This window comes from Xenopus laevis, chromosome 2L (assembly GCF_017654675.1).
Source record: "Xenopus laevis strain J_2021 chromosome 2L, Xenopus_laevis_v10.1, whole genome shotgun sequence".
NCBI lineage: Eukaryota > Metazoa > Chordata > Amphibia > Anura > Pipidae > Xenopus > Xenopus laevis.
In genome coordinates this window covers 184150167-184175433 of record NC_054373.1, presented here as the reverse complement: position 1 = coordinate 184175433, position 25267 = coordinate 184150167, and the positions used below count along the sequence as shown (strand labels likewise).

At 44.0% G+C, this 25267-nt stretch overlaps 1 protein-coding gene across 1 annotated transcript in view; it reads right to left on the bottom strand.

Annotated features, from left to right (window-relative positions):
* capn5.L (calpain 5 L homeolog) overlaps window positions 1-25014 on the bottom strand; it is a 52887-nt gene extending 27873 nt beyond the window's left edge. Inside the window, 2 exon segments of the mRNA NM_001087339.1 lie at window positions 9260-9434; window positions 24911-25014. Of these exon segments, the coding sequence (NP_001080808.1) occupies window positions 9260-9424 (165 nt within the window). The 5' untranslated portion in view covers window positions 9425-9434; window positions 24911-25014.
* Between the last annotated feature and the right edge of the window lie 253 nt (window positions 25015-25267).

Below are 25267 nucleotides of genomic sequence, written 5' to 3'. Positions count from 1 at the left end.
GTATTATCGTTTCCAGAAAAACCAACTGAGTTTTTGTTGTTGTTGTTGTTTTTTAAAAAATAATGCCAGGCAAAGGCAGGCCGCCACGCAGAGGCCGTGCTAGGGGCCGTGCTGCTATGCAATCCTGTGGCCCTAGCAAATTGCCCAGTTTTAAAAAGCCAATGACCCTGAACTCCCAAAATGCTGAAGAGGTAGTTGACTGGCTTACACAGCACACCCCATCCTCTACCGTTTCTAACTTTACCACAACATCCTCCTCATCCTCCACTGCTATGGCCACCCCACGTAACACTTCCTCCACCACCGGTGCCCCTTCTTCACTGGGGTCAGAGGAGTTATTTTCCCATGAGTTTCTTGAACTGAGTAATGCGCAACCATTATTGCCAGAAGAAGATGAAGGAGATGAGGACCTTACACCAGATTTAATTCTGGCAGAGAACACGACAGAGATGGACATAATGAGTGATGAGGAGGAGGTCCCCGCTGCTGCTTCCTTCTGTGATGTGTCAGAAGAAATTGATGCATCTGAGGAGAATGATGATGAGGAGATTGATGTTTTGTGGGTGCCTAGTAGAAGAGAGCAAGAGGAGGGTAGTTCAGATGGAGAGACGGAGAGTCAGAGAGGCAGTAGGAGAATAAGACTTAGAAGAAGCAGGGAGGACAGCCCGCAGGGATCAGTAGGGCAACAACATGTATCGGCACCTGTGTTCAGCCGGCCAACGCACCCGCCATTGCCGCCAATGCCGCCAACTTCTACTGTTACCGCCAGATCGCACACTTCCAAAAAGTCAGCAGTGTGGGATTTTTTTAATGTGTGTGCCTCTGACAAAAGCATTGTAATTTGCAATGAGTGCAGTCAGAAACTGAGCCTTGGTAAGCCCAACAGCCACATAGGTACAACTTCTATGCGAAGGCACATGAGCGGCAAGCACAAAGCACTTTGGGAGCAACACCTCAAAGGCAACAGGCAAACTAAAAGCCACACTCCTTCTGGTCCAGCATCTTACTGCTCTACCTCTGCTCTCCTTGACCCGTCTGAACCACCCTCCACTCCGCCTTCCACCTTGACCACCTGTTCCCATTCCCAGTCATCTGCCACCAGCCAAGTTTCTGTGAAGGCCATGTTTGAGCGTAAGAAGCCAATGTCTGACTGTCACCCCCTTGCCCGGCGTCTGACAGCTGGCTTGTCTGCACTCTTAGCCCGCCAGCTTTTACCATACCAGCTGGTGGACTCTGAGGCCTTCCGCAAATTTGTAGCAATTGGGACACCGCAGTGGAAGGTACCCAGCCGCAATTTTTTTTTCTAAAAAGGGAATACCACACCTGTACCAACATGTGCAGAGCCAAGTTACCGCATCTCTGTCACTTAGTGTTGGGCCAAAGGTCCATATGACTACTGACGCATGGTCCTCCAAGCATGGTCAGGGCAGGTATGTCACCTACACTGCCCACTGGGTGAACTTGGTAATGGCTGGGAAGCAGGGAATGGGTAGCTCAACAACAACAGTGGAGTTGGTGTCACCGCCACGGATTGCACGCGGTTCTGCCACCACCTCTACTCCTCCATCGCTCTCTACCTCGTCTTCTTCTTCTTCTTACTCTGCTGCTGGGTCCTCCTTCTCCTCCTCCACACCTGTGCACCCCCAGCTCCCCCTAGGCTATTCGACGTGCCAGGTACGCCGTTGTCACGCTGTCTTGGGGATGACGTGCCTGGAAAGCAAAAACCATACCGGATCTGTACTCCTGTCATCTCTGCAGTCACAGGCCGATCGGTGGCTGACCCCACACCAACTGCAGATCGGAAAAGTGGTGTGTGACAATGGAAGCAATCTGTTGGCAGCGTTGAGACTAGGCAATTTAACACATGTGCCCTGCATGGCACATGTGTTAAATTTAATAGTCCAACGTTTTGTCTCCAAGTACCCAGGATTCCAGGACGTTCTCACCCAGTCCAGAAAGGTGTCGGCCCATTTCAGACGTTCCTACACAGCCATGGCACGCCTTGCTGACATTCAGCAGCGCTACAACATGCCAGTCAGGCGTTTGATTTCTGACAGCCAGACTCGCTGGAATTCAACGCTCCTTATGTTGGAACGTCTGCTGCAACAACAAAGGGCCGTCAACGAGTACCTTTTTTGAACTGGGTGGTAGGACTGGATCTGCACAGCTGGGGATTTTTTTCCCCCGTTACTGGGTGCTTATGCGCGATGCCTGCAGGCTCATGCGACCTTTTGAAGAGGTGACAAATATGGTCAGTCGCACCGAAGGCACCATCAGCGACCTAATACCCTTCGCTTTATTCCTGGAGCGTGCCGTGCGACGAGTGACAGATGAGGCTGTAGACCAGCGTGACGAGGAGCTGGAAGCGCACGATTTCTGGTCGGAATCACCAGAACGAACCCAGGCACCTGCTGCAACGCAGGGAGAGGTGCCAGAAGTGGAGTCAGAGGAGGAAGGTGGCTTTGTGGAGGAGGAGGAGGAGGACCAACAGGAGCAGGCTTCCCAGGGGCTAGTGGTGACCTTTTGGGGACCCCTGGTCTTGTACGTGGCTGGGGGGAGGAGACCGTGGATGATGCAGTCCTTGATAATGAGGAAGCGGAGATGGATAGCTCTGCATCCAACCTTGTGAGAATGGGGTCTTTCATGCTGTCATGCCTGTTGAAGGACCCCCGTATCAAGAGGCTTAAGGAGAAGGACCTGTACTGGGTCGCAACGCTACTAGACCCTCGGTACAAGCATAAAGTGTCAGAAATGTTACCAACATACCACAAGTCCGAAAAGATGCGGCATTTACAAACCAGCCTGCAAAACATGTTGTACAATGCTTTTAAGGGTGATGTCACTTCAGGAACTCATCAACATTCCAGGGGCAGAGGTGCCAGTAATCCTGCCACGAGCACACCTGCAAGGACAAAGCCCTTTGGCCACTCTGTAACGTCAGACATGCAAATGTTTTTTCTGTCCAAGGCAGCGCCACAACCCTTCTGGATCCACCCTCAAAGAACGCCTCGACCGGCAGGTAGCGGACTACCTGGCATTAACTGCAGATATCGACACTCTGAGGAGCGATGAACCCCTGGACTACTGGGTGCGCAGGCTTGATCTGTGGCCAGAGCGGTCACAATTTGCCATGAACCTCTTGTCTTGCCCAGCCTCAAGTGTGCTCTCAGAAAGGACCTTCAGTGCAGCAGGAGGGATTGTAACTGAGAAGAGAACTCGCCTAGGTCACAAAAGTGTCGATTACCTGACCTTTATTAAAATGAATGAGGGGTGGATCTCGGAGGGTTACTGCACGCCGGAAGACTTGTTCTGACTGCTATGCAGCTGTCCTTCTCTTCAAGCCTCATGACTCCCACACACAGCTGTCCTTTAGCGTCCTCCTCCTCCCTCCGCCACCGTTACAAACTAGGGTGCAAACCCTACTGGTTTAATTTTTCTGGCCTCTGTGCTTCAGTGGCTGCAACCAAAAAAACTGGGCAAACAATGTCTACAAGGTCAACGTATGGCAAAAAATTACTATTTTCAGCATTTATATGGCATATTTTTTTCTGGCAACTGTGCTTCAGTGGCTGCGTCCAAAAAAATGCATATTTTCTGCATTTATATGGCATAATTTTTCTGGCCTCTGTGCTTCAGTGGCTGCAACCAAAAAAATGCATATTTTCAGCATTTATATGGCATAATTTTTCTGGCCTCTGTGCTTCAGTGGCTGCAACCAAAACAATTTATATTTTCAGCATTTATATGGCATAATTTTTTCTGGCCTCTGTGCTTCAGTGGCTGCAACCAAAAAAATGCATATTTTCAGCATTTATATGGCATAATTTTTCTGGCTTCTGTGCTTCAGTGGCTGCAACCAAAAAAATGCATATTTTCAGCATTTATATGGCATAATTTTTCTGGCAACTGTGCTTCAGTGGCTGCGACCAAAAAAATGACTATTTTCAGCATTTATATGGCATATTTTTTCTGGCCTCTGTGCTTCAGTGGCTGCGGCCAAAAAAACTGGGCAAACAATGCCTACAAGGTCAACGACGTTGACCTTGTAGGCATTGTTTGCCCAGTTTTTTTGGCCGCAGCCACTGAAGCACAGAGGCCAGAAAAAATATGCCATATAAATGCTGAAAATAGTCATTTTTTGCCATATACGTTAAGTCAACGTATGGCAAAAAATGACTATTTTCAGCATTTATATGGCATATTTTTTCTGGCCTCTGTGCTTCAGTGGCTGCGGCCAAAAAAACTGGGCAAACAATGCCTACAAGGTCAACGTATGGCAAAAAATGACTATTTTCAGCATTTATATGGCATATTTTTTCTGGCAACTGTGCTTCAGTGGCTGCGACCAAAAAAACTGGGCAAACAATGCCTACAAGGTCAACGTATGGCAAAAATGACTATTTTCAGCATTTATATGGCATATTTTTTCTGGCAACTGTGCTTCAGTGGCTGCAACCAAAAAAACTGGGCAAACAATGTCTACAAGGTCAACGTATGGCGAAAAATGACTATTTTCAGCATTTATATGGCATATTTTTCTGGCAACTGTGCTTCAGTGGCTGCGTCCAAAAAAACTGGGCAAACAATGCCTACAAGGTCAACGTATGGCAGTTGTTTAAAGAGAACAGTAGATTACTAGCCAGCAAAAGCTACCTAAGCTAAAATGTCCCTCAAATCCCTGCAGACTTCTGTCCCTCCAATACAGAGCAGTATCAAGCAGATTACTAGCCAGCAAACTTACTATCATCTGTCCCTGAAATCACTAACAGCTCTCCCCCTACACTATCTCTTCCAAGCACACACAGGCAGATTTTTCAGATACATTTTTGCCCTTGATCCCCCTCTGGCATGCCACTGTCCAGGTCGTTGCACCCTTTAAACAACTTTAAAATCATTTTTCTGGCCAGAAATTTTTTTTTTAGATGTTAAAGTTCGCCTTCCCATTGAAGTCTATGGGGTTCGCGAACCGTTCGCGAACCGCTCGCGTTTTTGCGCAAGTTCGCGAATATGTTCGCGAACTTTTTTTCCGACGTTCGCTACATCCCTACCCATTATATGAAAGTGTTTATGAACCTGCCAGTAATTACAAGCAACTGTCAGATGTGTTACTCAGGGCTGGAACTGCAGAGGAAACAGACCCATGGGGTATAGGGGGCCTATGAGGCCACAATTAATGAGCAATTTCAACAGATATTGGTAAAACAGGACAATCTCTAGTTATGTTGGGGGCCCTAAAATGAATTTGCTGTGGGGCCCAGTCACATCTAGTTACACCTCTAGTGTTACTGACCATTCACTGAAAATACATGGGTATATAAACCCTAAATATACATAATAATAAGATATATTTCCTGAATAAGTGGATGTGAGACCCAGTATTAAACTGTTGGTGGTTCTGACCCATTGATTCCAGTTACAGATATACGAGTCCCACAGCTACAACTCCCTGCAACTCATAAGTAACATTCACAACTTGACTGCACCAACACTCCTGCACCCCTGTATAACACTCCTGCACCGACATTCCTGCACCCCTGTACAACACTCCTGCACCCCTGTATAACACTCCTGCGCCAACACCCCTACACCCCTGCACCCCTGTATAACACTCCTGCACCCCTGTATAACACTCCTGCACCCCTGTATAACACTCCTGCACCCCTGTACAACACTCCTGCACCAACAATCCTGTGCCCCTGTATAACACTCCTGCACCCCTGTATAACACTCCTGCACCCCTGTACAACACTCCTGCGCCAACAATCCTGCACCCCTGTATAACACTCCTGCACCCCAGTATAACACTCCTGCACCAACACTCCTGCACCCCTGTATAACACTCCTGCACCAACACTCCTGCGCCCCTGTACAACACCCCTGTATAATACTCCTGCACCAACACTCCTGCACCCTTGTATAACACTCCTGCACCAACACTCCTGCGCCCCTGTACAACACCCCTGTATAATACTCCTGCACCAACACTCCTGCACCCTTGTATAACACTCCTGCACCTCTGTATAACACTCCTGCACCAACAATCCTGCACCCCTGTATAACACTCCTGCGCCAACACTCCTGCACCCCTGTATAACACTCCTGCACAGACACAGTTGCAGCCCTTTATAAATGAATTACTGTACAACACGAGGTCCTGCCCTGCCAGATCCATTACAGTAAATGTACAGTCAGCCCTTGGCACTGGCAGTTCTGCATAATGAAATCAGGGGGGGCATATTTTCTCATGTCTAATTCAGTCTCAGGCAGCAAAACTCTTACTGTTATAATCTGAGAGGTTGAAAAGAAGTTCCTGTATTTTATTATTTGCCCATTATCAGCGCTGGCACAGGAGTGATGGGGGATAATACACTGACACCTGTCTCTTAATGTCTGGCGCCCACTAGAGGAACAGGGCGGAACTGCATCCCAAGCGCAGGGATCTCTTACATTGGGCCCCATTAATATAATCCAGGGTATCTCTCCAGCTCTCAGACTGCTGATCCTTCAGATACACAATTATACCATTCCCTGGGCACGGCCTTGCCTTACTATTACTCCATGCTGCCACTGCCTTCTGAAATATTCATATTTATATATCAAACCAGTGAGGATAAAAAATAAATGGAATTTTGGAAAGTTGCACAGAAATATTTTCTTTCTTGGGTTTACTTTCCCTTTCAATAAAAGCAACGGAAAATTCTACCTGTAAATGGAATAATGGATTGTGAGTGTCAGCTGATAATTTACTGACAGTCTGGGCTGCACTAATGGACTGATACCATTTGGCCGATTCCACAGATGCCTATTGGGGGGTGGGACTAAAGCCCAACTTCTATAGACTGCCTGTGCCAAATACGGGGGATTTGTGCCCTTTAACCCACTGGGAATGGAGATGGGGGAGATATTGGTGCAGAAATATTTAATTTAACGATTTCTGTGCCCCAATTTGCTAAACCTGCCTCCATCATGTCACCCCAAAGGCCTTCTCCTTACTACCTGCACTGTGGGTTCTCAACACTGATTAGGGGATTTCAGTAAGAGCTTGGGCATTATAATTAGGGATACACCGAATCCAGGATTCAGCTTTTTTTCAGCAGGATTCGGCCGAATTCTTCTGCCCGGCCGAAACCGAATCCAAATTTGCATATGCAGATTAGGATTCGGTTCGGTATTCGGCCGAATCCTTTGCAAAGGATTCGGGGGTTTGGCCAAATCCAAAATAGTGGGTTCGGTTCATCCTTAATTATAATTAAAGGGGGGCCCTCTAGAGCCCCAGGTAAAGGCACAATAAGTTCCCGACAGGTTCCCTAACACTATTGTATGTACCATAAAGTATTTACCAAAGATACTTTCTATATATATTGTATTATTTACGGTTTGGCACAGTCTCAGGGGAGCTTTAACCCAGTCCAACTGGACGACCATTGAATGTATGTGACCCCCCAATTGATTTAGGATATTATTATATTATTGTACAACCTCCAAGCTTGTGAAACAGAAGAGAAGTGGCCCCCAGCATGGAATTTATTGTACATCACTGGCTTTAGCCTTTTCCTCGCTGGTCACATGGGTCGGATAAAGGAAGTGGATTGTTCACTGTGGGTTCAGCAGGAAAACAGAACAATCTGCCCTTTCTTCTCTCTCTGCCCTTTATTCTCTCCCCGTGATCTCGTCTCTAAGTATAAATCTCCCAATCTGCCCAGGGAAGTCAGGAAGGAAACTTATTTTTACTGTCCTACTGGTGCTATAGAAAATAAATATATGGAATGTACCCCCTACTGTAAATGATAAGGATATTATAAGTCATTGAGGGTTCTGTGACCATATAAAGTCACAAGGCTGCAGGCTGAGTTATACAGGGAACTCTGAGTATCACTCATGTATTATACGGGTTAATGTACCCCCTACTGTAAATGATAAGGATATTAGAAGTCACTGAGGGGTTGTTCTGTGACCATATAAAGGCACAAGGCTGCAGGCTGAGTTATACAGGGAACTCTGAGTATCACTCATGTATTATAAGGGATAATGTACCCCCTACTGTAAATGATAAGGATATTAGAAGTCACTGAGGGGTTGTTCTGTGACCATATAAAGGCACAAGGCTGCAGGCTGAGTTATACAGGGAACTCTGAGTATCACTCATGTATTATAAGGGATAATGTACCCCCTACTGTAAATGATAAGGATATTAGAAGTCACTGAGGGGTTGTTCTGTGACCATATAAAGACAGAAGGCTGCAGGCTGAGTTATACAGGGAACTCTGAGTATCACTCATGTATTATAAGCGATAATGTACCCCCTACTGTAAATGATAAGGATATTAGAAGCCACTAAGGGGTTGTTCTGTGACCATATAAAGGCACAAGGCTGCAGGCTGAGTTATACAGGGAACTCTGAGTATCACTCATGTATTATAAGCGATAATGTATCCCCTACTGTAAATGATAAGGATATTAGAAGTCACTGAGGGGTTGTTCTGTGACCATATAAAGGCACAAGGCTGCAGGCTGAGTTATACAGGGAACTCTGAGTATCACTCATGTATTATAAGGGATAATGTACCCCCTACTGTAAATGATAAGGATATTAGAAGTCACTGAGGGGTTGTTCTGTGACCATATAAAGGCACAAGGCTGCAGGCTGAGTCAACTTTTATCTGGCCAAGACTCCGCTTCCCATAATGCCCTGCAGTACATGATTCACAGACCTGAGAAGATTAAGAAGAAGGAAATAGTTCAGGGCATTGAGAAAACTGGAGCCTGGAGAAGATTATATTTATGATACATTATTTCTGGTAAAAAACAGAAGGGAAGAGAGACAGACTGACGGTGACAGACAATAGTAATGATATTTGCACATAACTATAAATGATGATTTGGTTTGTGGGTCGGCCCTTACAATACAGATGTGTGAGCAGATCCAGAGCCTCCCAGGAGCCGGCGAATAAAACACCCAAAACTGACCCGGGTTGAGGATAACACGGAAGTAACAGGTGAAGGTTCTGCACAATCTTCTGTTACAGGCGCAAAGGCAACAAAACCCACTCAATTTAGTGTCTGAGAAACTCATTTGTTTAACTCTGGGTATCACTGGGGATTAAAGGGAAAGTAAATATGTGCCTCTGTCTCCGCAGACTTGTGGCACATTGCAAGTAACTTACTAACTTATGGAATCATGGGGGCATAGTAAATGAGGCCGAGGTCTGTGTAGACTTGGGCAGCAGCTGGTGGATTTGTATAATCTAAGGACACTCACCTTGGGGCGCTTCCACTGTACCCCCTGGACTCGCTGTGTCTTGTAGAAGAGAGAGTCGTTATTGGCCGGGAAGGTCGGATCCTCAAACAGAACCTTCTTACTCAGACATTCCTTCTTCAGGGCCTGGTACTGCTGGTTCTCAAACGGCTTCACCGAGGAGAACATTCTTCACTGTCTGTTCCCAACAAACCAAAAAAACGATTGTAATGTCAAATTCATGTCTCAATCAAAATATAACTTCCCTATCCAAAACAGTCAATACTCAGGGCTTTATTTTCGGAATAGGCAACGAGGTTCTGTGTCTGGTCCGGCAGCTTTAGTGGGGGTGACCTAAATCCCTATATATAGAGACGATGTCTCCCCTCTTTTTTTTAAGTTAAATCATTACTGATATCTGTCTGTGCGCTTCTGCACTGCTGGTTCTGCCTCTGCAACGATGTAGAAATCCATTTTCCAAAGTTTGGTTAATCAGTTGGGTTACAGCAGACAGTTGGGTTACAGCAGGCAGTTGGGTTAGAGCAGGCAGCTAGTGATTTATTTAATTGAAGGTGGGAGACAGTCCGTTAAGCAAAAGAACAGAGCTCAGAGCTCCAAAAGCAACACATTTCTCATTTTCGTTTCTAGAAAATAAAGGGGAAGCAATGGCAAATGTTTCATCATTAGAAATAGTCCTTTGTGGAACTGTAGGATACTGATTATATATATATATATATATATATATATATATATATATATATATATATATATATATATATATATATATATATAAAAAAGAAGGAAAAGTTGTGCTCACCGCTATTTTTTAAAACCATTAGGTGGGGGTGCAATGAGGCTGTGACCACAAAATACATATAGACAAATACAAGAGTCCTTTGACGTAGTTGTTCAGCTTAAATATATTGCAATATATGGACAAACAATCCCTGTTTTGTTTAAAGGGTAAGGCATTTTTCAGTAGCAGTATGCACAAAATGTCTCTGTCTTAAATATATTGATAATGGGTTGAGTGCAGCGGACTCTTGTATTTGTCTATATATATTGGTTTTCATTTATTATTATTTGTGGTTTTTGAGTTATTTAGCTTTTTATTCAGCAGATCTCCAGTTTGCAATTTCAGCCATCTGGTTGCTAGGGTCCAAATTCACCTAGCAACCATGCACTGATTTGAATAAGAGACTGGAATATGAATAGGAGAGGCCTGAATAGAAAGATGAGTAATAAAAAGTAGCAATAATAATACATTTGTAGCCTTACAGAGCATTTGTTTTTTAGATGGGGTCAGCCACCCACGCCATTTGAAAGCTGGAAAGAGTCAGAAGAAGAAGGCAAATAATTCAAAACTATAAAAAATAAATAATAAAAACCAACTGAAAAGTTGTTTAGAATTAGCCATTCTATTACTAAAAGTTAAGTTAAAGGTGAACCACCCCTTTAAAGTACAGTTTTCCTCTAACACTCCAACCATGTCCCCGTATCCCTACATGAGACAGAAGTCAGCCTTATGGCATCTTATCAAATGCACCAAATGTATTTTGGATTCGGCCGAACCCCCGAATCCTTTGCGAAAGATTTGACCGAATACCTACTTCCTTGTTTTGTGACAAAAAATCACGCGATGTCCCTCCCTGCACCTAATTTGCATATGCAAATTAGGTTTCAGTTTAGCCGGGTAGAAGGATTCCCCTGAATCCGAATCCTCCTGAAAAAGGCCGAATCCTGATCCCGAACCGAATCTTGGATTCAATGCATCCCTATTATCGAATCCCGGGGCTGAAGGGGTTACATTACATATTTATATTATACCGGCTCCTCGGAGCAGATTGTGAGCATTGGATTTTCACTGCGTGACAATAACATTTTCCAGGAATCACCGGCTCCGGCAAATCAGTCTTATTCTGGGAAGAAACCACTGGGGCGACTCATGAATATTCTCTGATCTCACGTCCCCGTAGCTCCGAGCACAACACATGGCAACACATACATATTATAGGCCCGTATTATTCTTATCTTAATAAAGTCACTGCGTGCAGCAGCCCCTTCTCCTTCCTCAATTTACATTGGTATTACAGGACAGTCGGAAGCTTAAAAGAGAACTAAAGTTTAATTAGGAAATAGGTTAGCAATGCTGCAAATTATATTTTGGGGTTCTATACCCGTCAAATACAACCCCTAGCAGGGTAGATCTGTGCTAGTGAAGATGCCCCAGTAGCTCCCCATCGTGCTCTGGGCTGCTGTCACTTACCACAATATACAGTATAAATACAATATAAATGTCACAAGAACTGATTAGTAATTATTTCAGATTCTAATTCCATGGCAGCTCATCAATCAGTGCATGATCAGCCATATAACATCAGCCTATAGAACATAAACCATATTTTCTGCTTTATCATTTGTCACGACCCCTAAACTTATGGGTCTCAACAGCTGGGCACACTGAGCATGTGCAGTGCCACCGACACTCCTAACAGAAGCCAAGATAGGGAGCTGCTCCTGTGCACAGAAGGGAACCCATTTGGGTTCCCTTAAAGTCACAAAGCCTCTCCCTCAGTGGCGGAAATACTGCTTTGCAGAGATTGTTCATTATTCACATCAGACAGAGAAGCTTACAATCTAATCACTCAAAGTAGGTCCAGCACCATCAGGCAAAGTATGTATTTGGGGTGTGGGAGGAAACTGGGACCAGAGGAACCAACACAGACACAGAGAGAACATACACAATCCTTGCAGATGGAGCCACGTCCTGACCCTAGGATGTGTTTGCTTTATAAAGGTATACTTTCCCTTTAATAGCAGGTTAGGGTTATCCTGGGAATCCCTAGCATATGAGTCTGGGCATGCTGCTACATGTGTTTGTTATTCTTACACAACTATTTGCCTACACACCCGACAAACCTGTTCTGCGACACGGCTGAACTATACAAACACTGCGCAGCCATCGTCACAAAGAGAAATAGAAACAGAGCAATAAATACCGGGTCTTGGGGCCCGAGGGAGACAAGTCCCGGGGAATGTATGAGAAAGAGGAGAAATCGCAGGGCTGGGGGATTTGGATTTTCATAGTACCAAACCTATAAACGGGTTCTGATCTCTGTGTAGTGTAAGTCTGGGGTTTATTTCTTAATATAATGAATTCAAACCCCATTATTCCAATTCTTTTATTAAATTATTACGACCGAATGAAATACTGATTGCACCGCAAGGAAAAGTGCTAATTCAATAAATTAGTACAGGTGCGGAATCCGTTATCTGGAAACCAGTTATACAGAAAGCTCTGAATTACAGAAAGGCCGTCTCCCATAGACGTCATTTTTATTCAAATAATCGATATTTTTAAAACTGATTTCCTTTTTCTGTGTAATAATAAAACAGTCGCTTGTACTTGAGCCCAACAAATATATAATTAATCCTTATTGGAAGCAAAACCAGCCTATTGGGTTTATTTCATGTTTACATGGTTTTCTAGTAGACTTAAGGTATGAAGATCCTAATTATGGAAAGATCCATTATCCGGAAGACCCCAGGTCCTGAGCATTCTGGATAACAGGTCCCATACCTGTAGCTTGATCCCAACCAAAGCTGGCCATAGACTCAAAGATCTGATCGTGCAAATCCTCGTTTCGTGCGATATCTCTGCATGTACTGCCGAACTGATGACCAGGTTGGTCGGACATAACTTTCATACGATTGCTGTCTGGGGCAGAACATCATCTGATCTGTTCTTGAACGATCAGGTCTTTGCGTCTATGGCCAGTTTAAGATTTAATTAATCCTTATTGGAAGCAAAACCAGCCTATTGGGTTTATTTAATTTTATTTTACATGATTTTTTAGTAGACTTAAGGTATGAAGATCCATTATCCGGAAAACCTCAGGTCCCGAGCATTCTGGATAACAAGTCCCATGCCTGTACCTGGTACATGATCCCAACCAAGATATAATTAATCCTTATTGGAAGCAAAACCAGCCTATTGGGTTTATTTAATTTTATTTATTTTATTTTACATGATTTTTTAGTAGACTTAAGGTATGAAGATCCATTATCCGTAAAACCCCAGGTCCCGAGCATTCTGGATAACAGGTCCCATGCCTGTACCTGGTACATGATCCCAACTAAGATATAATTAATCCTTATTGGAAGCAAAACCAGCCTATTGGCTTTATTTAATTTATTTTATATGATGTTTTTAGCAGACTTAAGGTATGACGATGCAGTATCTGGAAAATCTCAGGTCTCGAGCCTTCTGGATAACAGGTCCCATACTTGTAATAGATTTATCAATGTAACTGAATTGCAAATATCTATGGAAAAAAATCCCATTAAATATACATCCACGGGATCGGACATCCCAGCAACTCAGGGCCACAGCTCAGTAAGTGTAAATGAGGCTTTTATATAAAGGGTAAGTGCAGAGTGTTTATGTGGAATTGCGGCCATAAAGCATAACAGTGCTGTTGTATTTGCCAGAGAGGAGTAACATGAAGAACACTCGCCCCTTCAGGCACATGTATCCAGTATGACTATAATCTCCCAGTATGTAGGTGGCCCCTTAATCTATTCATAAAAATTCCCCCCCCCAGCTACACTGTACTCTTTATTCTGATAACAGTTTCCCTTTAATTTGACGAATTCCTTGTAAAATCCCCAACCTCCCTCTTTTCATAATTAATCACACAGAGCGGATAGCCATTGAGTAAACAGTTTGTGTTCTGAAGTCCCATGAACTCCCAGCCACCCCCGCACTGAAGTGCCTTATACACAGCACAGACCCCAAAAGTCACGTCTGGACACGGACACAGGGCATCTACCCCCCGCTTAGTTAATCAACAGAAAAAAACAGGGGTAGGTGACTATAAACTGAAAATAGGAACCTTGGCTTAAACGCCTCGCAAAGGAGAAAAGAAAATCTAATTCTAAGCAACTGCCCAATATCCGTTCATTCCTCATTCCCATCGGGTTCAATGTTATGTGTAACTGTCATCATTGCTACTGACAGAAAGCAGCGCAGCAGTTTGTTTACACTGAATATCTCTGATGAACATGCTCAGACTGTACGTATATCTGCCTGAGCCCCGGGTATCCTAGTGCTTTATCTCTTTGCCCCACACTGTATTCAAACTGCTCTATTCATTATGGCTCAGACATGTCGTGTATAATTCCCAGAACACACAGCAGATAAATACAGTGCCAATTCCATGTATAATACCCCAGAACACACAGCAGATAAATACAGTGCCAATTCCATGTATAATACCCCAGAACACACAGCAGATAAATACAGTGCCAATTCCATGTATAATACCCCAGAACACACAGCAGATAAATACAGTGCCAATTCCATGTATAATACCCCAGAACACACAGCAGATAAATACAGTGCCAATTCCATGTATAATACCCCAGAACACACAGCAGATAAATACAGTGCCAATTCCATGTATAATGCCCCAGAACACACAGCAGATAAATACAGTGCCAATTCCATGTATAATACCCCAGAACACACAGCAGATAAATACAGAGCCAATTCCATGTATAATACCCCAGAACACACAGCAGATAAATACAGTGCCAATTCCATGTATAATACCCCAGAACACACAGCAGATAAATACAGTGCCAATTCCATGTATAATACCCCAGAACACACAGCAGATAAATACAGTGCCAATTCCATGTATAATACCCCAGAACACACGGCAGATAAATACAGTGCCAATTCCATGTATAATACCCCAGACTGAGAGATCAGCTGGTGTATAACACAATTATGCCACTGAGCGTCTGGGGTGTACACAACCTTATGAGGTTCCCCTCACCCTGGGGTCCCCTCTTTAAATTGCACTATAAGTAATAGGACTGAAAGAAGAATGACACTAGGCAGATAAGGAAAAATTAAGAATAAATCAAATTACAATAGTGATTTGGATGGTGTAGCTCACTTTCTAGGTATGGAATCCATTATCCAGAAACCCCATATCCAGAATGCTCTGAATTATGGAAAGGCCGTCTCCCATAGACTCCATTTTATCCAAATAATCCAAATGTTTAAAAATGATTTCTTTTCTCTGTGTAATAATAAAACAGTAACTTGTATTTGATCCCAACTACGGTATAATTAATTCTTATTGGAAGTAAAAACAGCCTATTGGGTTTATTTAATGTTTACAAGATTTTCTAGTAGACTTAAGGTATGAAGCTATAACTTATGGAACGATCTGTTATCCAGAAAAACTCCAGGTCCAGAGCATTCTGGATAACAGGTCCCATACCTATACCTTGTATACATAGGAGAGCAAACAAAATGAATAAAGGGAATGAAAGAACAGAGTTCCAAGCAAAGGCGGCCAACACAGGGCTGTTTATTCCACATGCAGAGAAAGGAGATTTCACCATCAGCAAACAAAAGACTATTTGTTTATCTTGTTGTATCACATTGGGGCGGTTACAACATGGGATTCACTGACAATAATAAAGTAAAAGAAGGAAAATGAGACTGTTCTGCTGTTAAACAAGGAGGGCACAGAGAACGTGTGTATATATATATATATATATATATATATATATTAAAAAGAGAAATGTCGGTTCCTTCTGTATAGGTCGGCAGCAAGTTCACCTTCATCAGGTCGAGCCTCATTAATGTCACTGCGGTTCCCCAATCCCTGGAGCCTATTGGCCGCCCTAGTGTCAAACCCGATTGTCTCATCCCTGGATTTGGCCTCCCCTTCCCCAGCCAATCACATGCAGAGACTGTGCCACATATTGATCCCATTGTTCCATCCCTACACGGATCAATATCTCTCCTCCTGAGTCGCGACCTCTCCCTTATTCACCCGGTGCCCATCCTCCATTACTCAGAACCCTGCGTCTCACACTCACATCTTCTCAGCGTCATAAACCAGTAACTGTGACCCAATAAACCCTGAACATATTGGTGGATTTTGACTTTGGCCCTTTAATCTGTCGATCATTCACTTCCCACGTTCTCTTGTCTTTCATTGTCTTCAGTCTCATGTAGCTTTTATTTTTAAAGGGGAAGTTGACCTTTCCCTTCACTTTTCCAATAGCATAGTGTTGTCTATATCCTACACAAAGGGGAAACTAACCCTTCAATTTCCTGTTGAAAGAGAGAAAAAAAATAAAGCTGCAGCTGACAAATAAGTGGGGACGCATTCCAATGGGCCCAGTACAGGGTTGCCAGGTTGGCGGTTTTCCAGACAAATTGGGCTACTAATTTAAAGTCCAGAAATCTACAAAAGAGGCTGGCACAAGCCTGGACTCATGAAGTAGTAAATCCGGAGTCAGATTGTAAAAGGGTTAAAAAAGCTTACATTTTATTTAACATAATTAAGAACCAGGCCTGACGCGTTTCGTGTCTACCAAGGACCCCTCCTCATAGGCTTAATTTAAAGCCCAGGCTGGTTTTGAAAGTACAAACTAGCCAAGGTATGGATTTGGGCTACTCTTGCCCTAATGTGAAAAACCTTACCAATATTTATTGAAATTGTATATGTATTAGTCCTTATGGGACCCCTATACCTCCTGGGGCCCCCATCTGTCCCATTTTTCTTCATGTAAACATTTGAAAAAGGCATATCTCCATATATATTTGTGTATTTTTTTAGACTTTTGTGCTATTTTTTGGCTACTTTTGAAGTGCCTCTTGGCTAGCTTTGGGGCGTTTGTGTGGCCGACTTTGCCTGGCAACCCTGGCCCGGTATGTGGGTGACAGAGTGAGAAGGGTGCCAGAGAATTCTGCACATGCCCAGTGTTGGAGGGTGGGGGTAAGAGCAGACCAGAGGAGAAGTACAGGAGTTACAATAATGTAATACAATAATAATAATAATATACAATAATAATAATATATAATATAGTGAATAAAGTACTCCCTCTTGTAAAATATAAGGATATTATAAGTTACCGAGGAGTTTCATGACCATATTCGGCAGAATATTTTTATGCAGGTCATGGAACTCCGAGGTGACTTCTAATATCCTCATATTTTGCAACTGGGTGTTCTTTATTGACAGAAATGACATCAGAACTCACCGTTTATAACTGATGACATCAGAACTCACCGTTTATAAGGATATAATTTACAAGATATTCATGGCTTTTGTGTATTATAATAATATAAGGCTGGTGTATGTGCAGAGAGTGATACAACATCCCAGTGCAACTTTAGGCACATCAACGGGGACTACAGATGTTCTTTATATAAATGTCCGATTTATAAGCCTCCAGCCCTGCAGTTGGTCAGTACATCGCCCCCACCCCAGCACCATGTGACAGTAATTGATTCCAGCTCCGGGTCTTGGGGGGACGTTACTAAATCACAACAATCCGTGTGTTTCAGCCGGAGTCTCACATCCCTGCGGGGATATTAAATAACACACAGAGCAGAACTGAACCTGCTAATGGGAAACACGTGCAGCTCAGAGCCGCAACCAGCAGTGTCTCACACTGACCCCGAATCCCCCCATTAGAAATCACGTGTTCCCCAGAAATCCAGTATTTCTCTGCTTATAGGGAACCACTGAACAAAAGCTGCACCGAGGGAGTCCTACTGGCGGATACACTAGATACCAGGGACGGGATCCTTAGTAGGACAAAATACACATAATAATGATCATATTTTTAGTTGATTCAGACACTGGCCCAACTCTCCTCTGAGAGAAATATTTCATGGGGAAAGGGTTGAATTTTAAGCTCTGGTGTCTTTTTTTCATCTTCAGTAACTACAGAATTCTGTATCTATGTAATGAGCAAATGCACCGACTGCAACATGAACAGATAAACAAAATTCATCCCGGTTGATACAATAATATCCCTGAATTATTCATCCGCTCATTAAATAATCATTTGTATTACGTGTTTTACAGAGTAGGGCAATTATTCACTCACCATCCCCAGTGCGGAGCAAGAGAGTAAATATGAGCAACATAATGATCCCAATAATCTATAGATTTATGATTCTATCCCAGTGGCTGCACAGATCCTATCTGATCCCCATTGTAAGCAGCAGTTCTGTCCTGCTTTATGGCAGCTGAGATTCTAGCTATCTGTATAACAGAGCATTGTGTCCCAGTGGCTGCACAGATCCTATCTGATCCCCATTGTAAGCAGCAGTCCTGTCCTGCTTTATGGCAGCTGAGATTCTAGCTATCTGTATAACAGAACATTCTGTCCCAGTGGCTGCACAGATCTTATCTGATCCCCATTGGAAGCAGCAGTCCTGTCCTGCTTTATGGCAGCTGAGATTCTAGCTATCTGTATAACAGAACATTCATTCCCAGTGGCTGCACAGATCCTATCTGATCCCCATTGTAAGCAGCAGTCCTGTCCTGCTTTATGGCAGCTGAGATTCTAGCTATCTGTATAACAGAACATTCTGTCCCAGTGGCTGCACAGATCCTATCTGATCCCCTTTGTAAGCAGCAGTCCTGTCCTGCTTTATGGCAGCTGAGATTCTAGCTATCTGTATAACAGAGCATTCTGTCCCAGTGGCTGCACAGATCCTATCTGATCCCCATTGTAAGCAACAGTCCTGTCCTGCTTTATGGCAGCTGAGAGTCTAGCTATCTGTATAACAGAGCATTCTGTCCCAGTGGCTGCACAGATCCTATCTGATCCCCATTGTAAGCAGCAGTCCTGTCCTGCTTTATGGCAGCTGAGATTCTAGCTATCTGTATAACAGAACATTCTGTCCCAGTGGCTGCACAGATCCTATCTGATCCCCATTGTAATCAGCAGTCCTGTCCTGCTTTATGGCAGCTGAGATTCTAGCTATCTGTATAACAGAACATTCTGTCCCAGTGGCTGCACAGATCCTATCTGATCCCGATTGTAAGCAGCAGTCCTGTCCTGCTTTATGGCAGCTGAGATTCTAGCTATCTGTATAACAGAGCATTCTGTCCCAGTGGCTGCACAGATCCTATCTGATCCCCATTGTAAGCAGCAGTCCTGGCCACTGCTTTATGGCTGATATTCTAACCAATTGTCTGCTTTATAAATAGAAATACCATATTTCACAGCCTATGTTACATAACAGCAATTTGTTTTTCCTTACACTAGGGATAATTACTGCTTATATGTTTGTTCTTTGGACTTGATATCACACCTAGTAAGGGTGTATGTAGACTGTAAATAGATTGTAAATCTTGTAGACAGAAGTACTTTAAGACTTTAAATTAGTCTGTTTCTGTCTCCAAACTGAAATGAGACCCGATTGTTACTAATATACAGTACTTATATTAATGTTCCTCTTTATGCCATGGAAAACATCGTACAGTTGCTATGGGTATGAAGCCTAGCAACCAGATAGCAAATACAAATACCACCCTGGAAAGCTGCTGTTCATTAGAGCCATAAAGAAACCAAACCTGCACTTTCTGTGGCTTCTGCTAATGCATTAAAGAGACATTCTCATGAGAATTCGCTCCCACCAACGTATTCTGCTCCTTCCAACCGACTTGCTTAAAGTCATCATACTGATTTTAATTGTATTATAGTGCATAATTACAATTGTAATTGTACATTCTGATTTATAATCAGTAAAAGGCGCAACAGCAGTTCCTCTGGGGCGAGATAAAGAAGCCTCACCCATAGACTGTAATGAAACTGCGCCCTCTACTGACCAACTGATTATGTGAGCTCTCTGTTCTACATAAACCAGGGCTCACTCGTATGAGGGACGTTGGCTGGGCCAGGGCTTATGCCACTTCACAAGTCAAACACTTCCCTTTCCAAAACCGCCAGATCGGGGCCTGTGATTGGCTGTCTGCTGGGAATGAGAATAAATCAGAACTTCCGTTGTTCTTCTGCTGGATAAGTGACTCTGTATCCCAATCACTCAGACTCTCGCCCACAAGGTGATGTCCAGAGCTGCTAATGGATATTTAGGCTCAATTAACCCATTCATTGCTGGAAAGCACCATAAAAGCCATTACTGAAATCCCTAGGGATGTGCGAGACCCGGTGCAGGGATTTACAGCATAATATTCACCCTCAGTTGACAATGCTATAGATAAGAACTCTGTAATGGGATCTAATATCCAGGAACCCGTTATCCAGAGAGCTCTGAAATACGGCAGCCCCAGCTCTCTCTCTCCGTATTCAATGCACTATACATCTGATTGAGTTTTATTATGCTTAAAGGACAACTACACCCAAATAACTTTTGTTTTTCTGTTGCAAAATGAAAAGAAATCAAATTCTAAGCAACTTCCCAATATCCATTCATTCCTTATTCTCAGTGGCTTTATAGTTAAACTCTCTCTCTATGGAAAGAAGGTCGGTCTATCTGATTATATTCTCAAACAATGTAGCAGGAGGCAGCTGATTAAAAGACCTGGACGAGAACAGACGGATACATTGTTTCAAGAGTCAGAGTCCCTAATTTTGGGGCTCCTCCTATCCTATCTTGGGATGACCAGGACTCTCTCGGAGATCCCTAGGGCTGCCTATGTGATTACTCATAGCACAGACAGAGCATCTCAGGAAGGACAGAGGGTCAGACAGTTGCGTGTGATCAGAACACAATCACTTATCAATCACTAACCTGCTCTGATCCCCACCCTACGGTGACCATATACGCAAAGATCCGCTTGTTTGGCGACATCTCCAAAAGAGCCGATCTTTCCCCGATATGCCACTAACGGGCAGGGCTATATCGGGGGTCATCTGAATGTTGGGCTGAATGATCGGATTACGATAAGAGCGCAATGGGCTCCAGCGGGACGGTTGGGACAAAATCCTGTCCAACCGACCAAACGACCGATCTCCGCCGGACGAAAAATGTCGGGACTCTCCACTCACGGTCCGAAAATTCTGGGATCTTTGCGTCTATGGCCACCTTTACTGTGTGATGGGCACAGGTAACTGTCTATGGGCACAGGTAACTGTCTATGCAAATAAAGTTCCCAAATAAAATTATTACTCTTTATTTATATAGTGCCAACATATTCCCCAGCAATTATTCATCATTCCCACCGGTCCCTGCCCCACTGGAGCTTACAATCTAAGGTCCCTATCACATTCCCATCAGTCCCTGCCCCAGTGGAGCTTACAATCTAAGGTCCCTATCACATTCCCATCAGTCCCTGCCCCAGTGGAGCTTACAATCTAAGGTCCCTATCAAATTCCCATCAGTCCCTGCCCCAGTGAGCTTACAATCTAAGGTCCCTATCACATTTCCATTAGTTCCTTCCCCAGTGAGCTTACAATCTAAGGTCCCTATCACATTCCCATCAGCCCCTGCCCCAGTGGAGCTTACAATCTAAGGTCCCTATCACATTCCCATTAGTTTCTTCCCCAGTGAGCTTACAATCTAACGTCCCTATCACACATACAGTCAATTAACCTGCCTGTATGTATTTGGGGTGTTGGGGGTAACTGGGGTCCCCAGAGGAACACATATAGACACAGGGATAGACACAAATACACTTTGTGCAGATAAAGATGAAACTTGAATTGAACTCAGGACCCCAGTGCTACAATGATAATGATAATCTAAGTGATATCGGCCAGTTCTCTGGGTCAGTTCCCACTGATTGTACCAATAATAATTCTATATGTACCTTGTACTTGGCATGGGGTCAGCAGAGAAGGGGCAAGTGGGGGTATCACAGAGTTGCAATTGGCTGCACAGAGGTAAAATGGGTTATAGGGAATGCTGGGAGTTTTAGCAAGGGGGGGGGGTAATTTATATCACTTAAAGGGAAACATTCTGAAATGGTTTTGACCCTTGATTCCAAGGTAGATTAGGGGTAGAATTGTTGCCTGTTCTTCCCAATATCAGACTGGACTGAGAGTGCAGGTGCCACAGAACATGTTGGTGCTACATGAGGCCCCGGCGGGTACAGAATCAAAGCACCAGGGGCTGAACATTGCTGAGCTGATAAAATAAACACAGTGGGATTCATGGACCCCAGAACTGATTGTTTTATGTCCCCAGTTATTAAACCAGTCTCACTGACAGACGGACGGACACATAAAGCTTTTCTAATCGGCTCATTCCCCAAATGGGATCCGGGGGGTAAAGAGGGCAGTTAGGGGCCCCATGGCAGAGGTTGATTTATGGTGTATGGCAAAGTGGGATGGGCTTATGGCAAAGTGGGCTAGACTTATGGCAAAGTAGGATGGGCTTATGGCAAAGTGGGATGGGCATATGACAAAGTGGGCTGGGCTTGTGAGGGTTATGGGTGGCAATTTAGAGATCAGAGGCGTGGCCATGCATGCAAGAGACTTTTTCTTTTTGGCAGGGCCCACCCCCCAGAGGGACCAGTGAGCTAATAATTTGGACCCCCAGGGGGACAGCCGTTATATCTTAATTGGGGCGCTGCTCCTTGGTTACCCCCCTATAGGTCTGATTGTTACTGAGTTGGTCAGTGATGAGCAAATTGGATTCACAGCAAAATGCAACAGACCTGGAGGGAGAACCTCAGCTACATTGTTTCAAGAGTCAGAACCAGAGAACAGAAAAGTAATTATTATACAGTTTTATTTCATTGTGCAAAACAACTGCTGCAGATATCGGATCAATTAGCCCTTTGGCCACACCCACAAATTGGACCGGCCTGACTCATCCATTTGCATTATAGGGGGGGAGGGGGGGATAAAGTTCAACAACATCTGGAATGTGTCTGCAGATCCACTGACTGAGGGACTGAATCAATCCTGTCTGTGCTGATCAGATAAATAATAATAATAATATTGGATCAGTTTAACCCCTCACATACACAGCACTGGGGAGCTCCATAGCCATCAGGGGGTTAAGCAGCAGATACAGAGGAGGGAGGAGACTGAGAGGCAAATTAACCATTAACCTCAATTTCATCCCCAGTAAATCAGATTCCGTCTGAGCCAATCACAGTCACTCGGTTACAGGATCTTCCCTTTGAAAATTTACTGGGGGCCAACACCCCCGGCACTGAACTGAATACACAATAATCTCATATAGAGATACATATAATAATCTCATATACAATAATCTCATATATAATAATCTAATATATAATAATCTCATATATAATAATCTCATATACAATAATCGCATATAGAGATACATATAATAATCTCATATATAATAATCTCATAAAATAATCTCATATACACTAATCTCATATACAATAATCTCATATACAATAATCTCATATAGAGATACATATAATAATCTCATATATAATAATATCATATACAATAATCTCATATAGAGATACATATAATAATCTCATATACAATAATCTCATATAGAGATACATATAATAATCTCATATATAATATCATATACAATAATCTCATATAGAGATACATATAATAATCTCATATACAATAATCTCATATACAATAATCTCATATAGAGATACATATAATAGGGAGGTGCAATATGTGATTTACACTACACTGCCCCAGGCCAAGGAACAAGCCGCTGCTAGAAATCATGTTCCCTAATGTGAATGGGGAGGCAAATGAGGGGTAAGTATTTCCTCACTGTCAGACAGTAGGTGCCCAATAGGTGCTCTCTCCCCTTCCTATACACACCCTCACCCAAGCACAGACCTCTCCCCCAGGCCCCCACCATACACTCTCTCCCCCTAGTGCCACCCATATCTTACTATACTCTCCCCTTACTATACACCCGCCCTCCCCTTACTATACACCCTCTCCCCTTACTATACACGCCATCCCCTTACTATACACCCGCCCTCCCCTTACTTTACACCCGCCCTCCCCTTACTATACACCCGCCCTCCCCTTACTATACACCCGCCCTCCCCTTACTATACACCCGCCCTCCCCTTACTATACACCCGCCCTCCCCTTACTATACACCCGCCCTCCCCTTACTATACACCCGCCCTCCCCTTACTATACACCCGCCCGCCCCTTACTATACACCCGCCCTCCCCTTACTATACACCCGCCCGCCCCTTACTATACACCCCCTCCCCTTACTATACACCCCCTCCCCTTACTATACACCCCCTCCCCTTACTATACACCCCCTTACTATACACCCCCTTACTATACACTCCCTTACTATACAAGCCCTCCCCTTACTATACACGCCCTCCCCTTACTATACACGCCCTCCCCTTACTATACACGCCCTCCCCTTACTATACACGCCCTCTGCCTTTACTATACACACCCTCCCCTTAATATACACACTCTCCCCTTACTATACACCCCTTTTCCTTACTATACACTCCATCTCCCTTTACTACACACACTCTTCCCTTACTATACACCCCTCCCACTGATACACTCCCTGCCTTACAATGCACACTGTAGCACAATTAGAAGCAGTTGGTAGTGTACCACAAGGCAATGATTCCCAGCAGTATATAGACACACACAGCACGTTATAGGAACACACTGATTCCCAAAGGAAAGACAAGCAGCCCCAGTATAACCCATAGACTCGCACCCCCTCAATTCATCATGCAGCAGCCCAGAGATATTAGGAAGGTTCATACCAAACTCGGAGTGGGGGTTCAGATTTTACAGAGAGGAAATGAAACAAACGGCGAGTGTAACAGATAAAAGGAAAGTGTGAGATCAGCTGGAGATTTCCCTGTAGCGCGTGTTCCACCCTGCCCCCCCCCATCCATCCCGGTTTTGGTTCATCCCTCGGAGTCACCCACTCACCTGCCCGGGGGGACCAGCCACAAGCTCCAGCCTCACAGCCTCCTGCTCCGTCCGGCAGCCCCAAACTCTCTTCGCTGCGGATCAGCCTCCAGACCAGGTCGTGGGAGGGGCCGCCGCAAAGCATCTCGGGACCTGTAGTTCACACCCTGACCAGCCAGAAGGATTTCCCTAGAACTGAGCAGCATTAGCCTTGGGGCACATTCCTTGCCTATAAACTGCTTTTATTTATCATAATGATTGGGAAGATACAATGCTGAACTTCCAGCTTGAGGCGACACAAGATTAGATCTGAATATATAATGAGTACAGCAGGGGATTCTGGGAGTTGCTTTCCCACAGCTCTTCAACCCCAGTGAG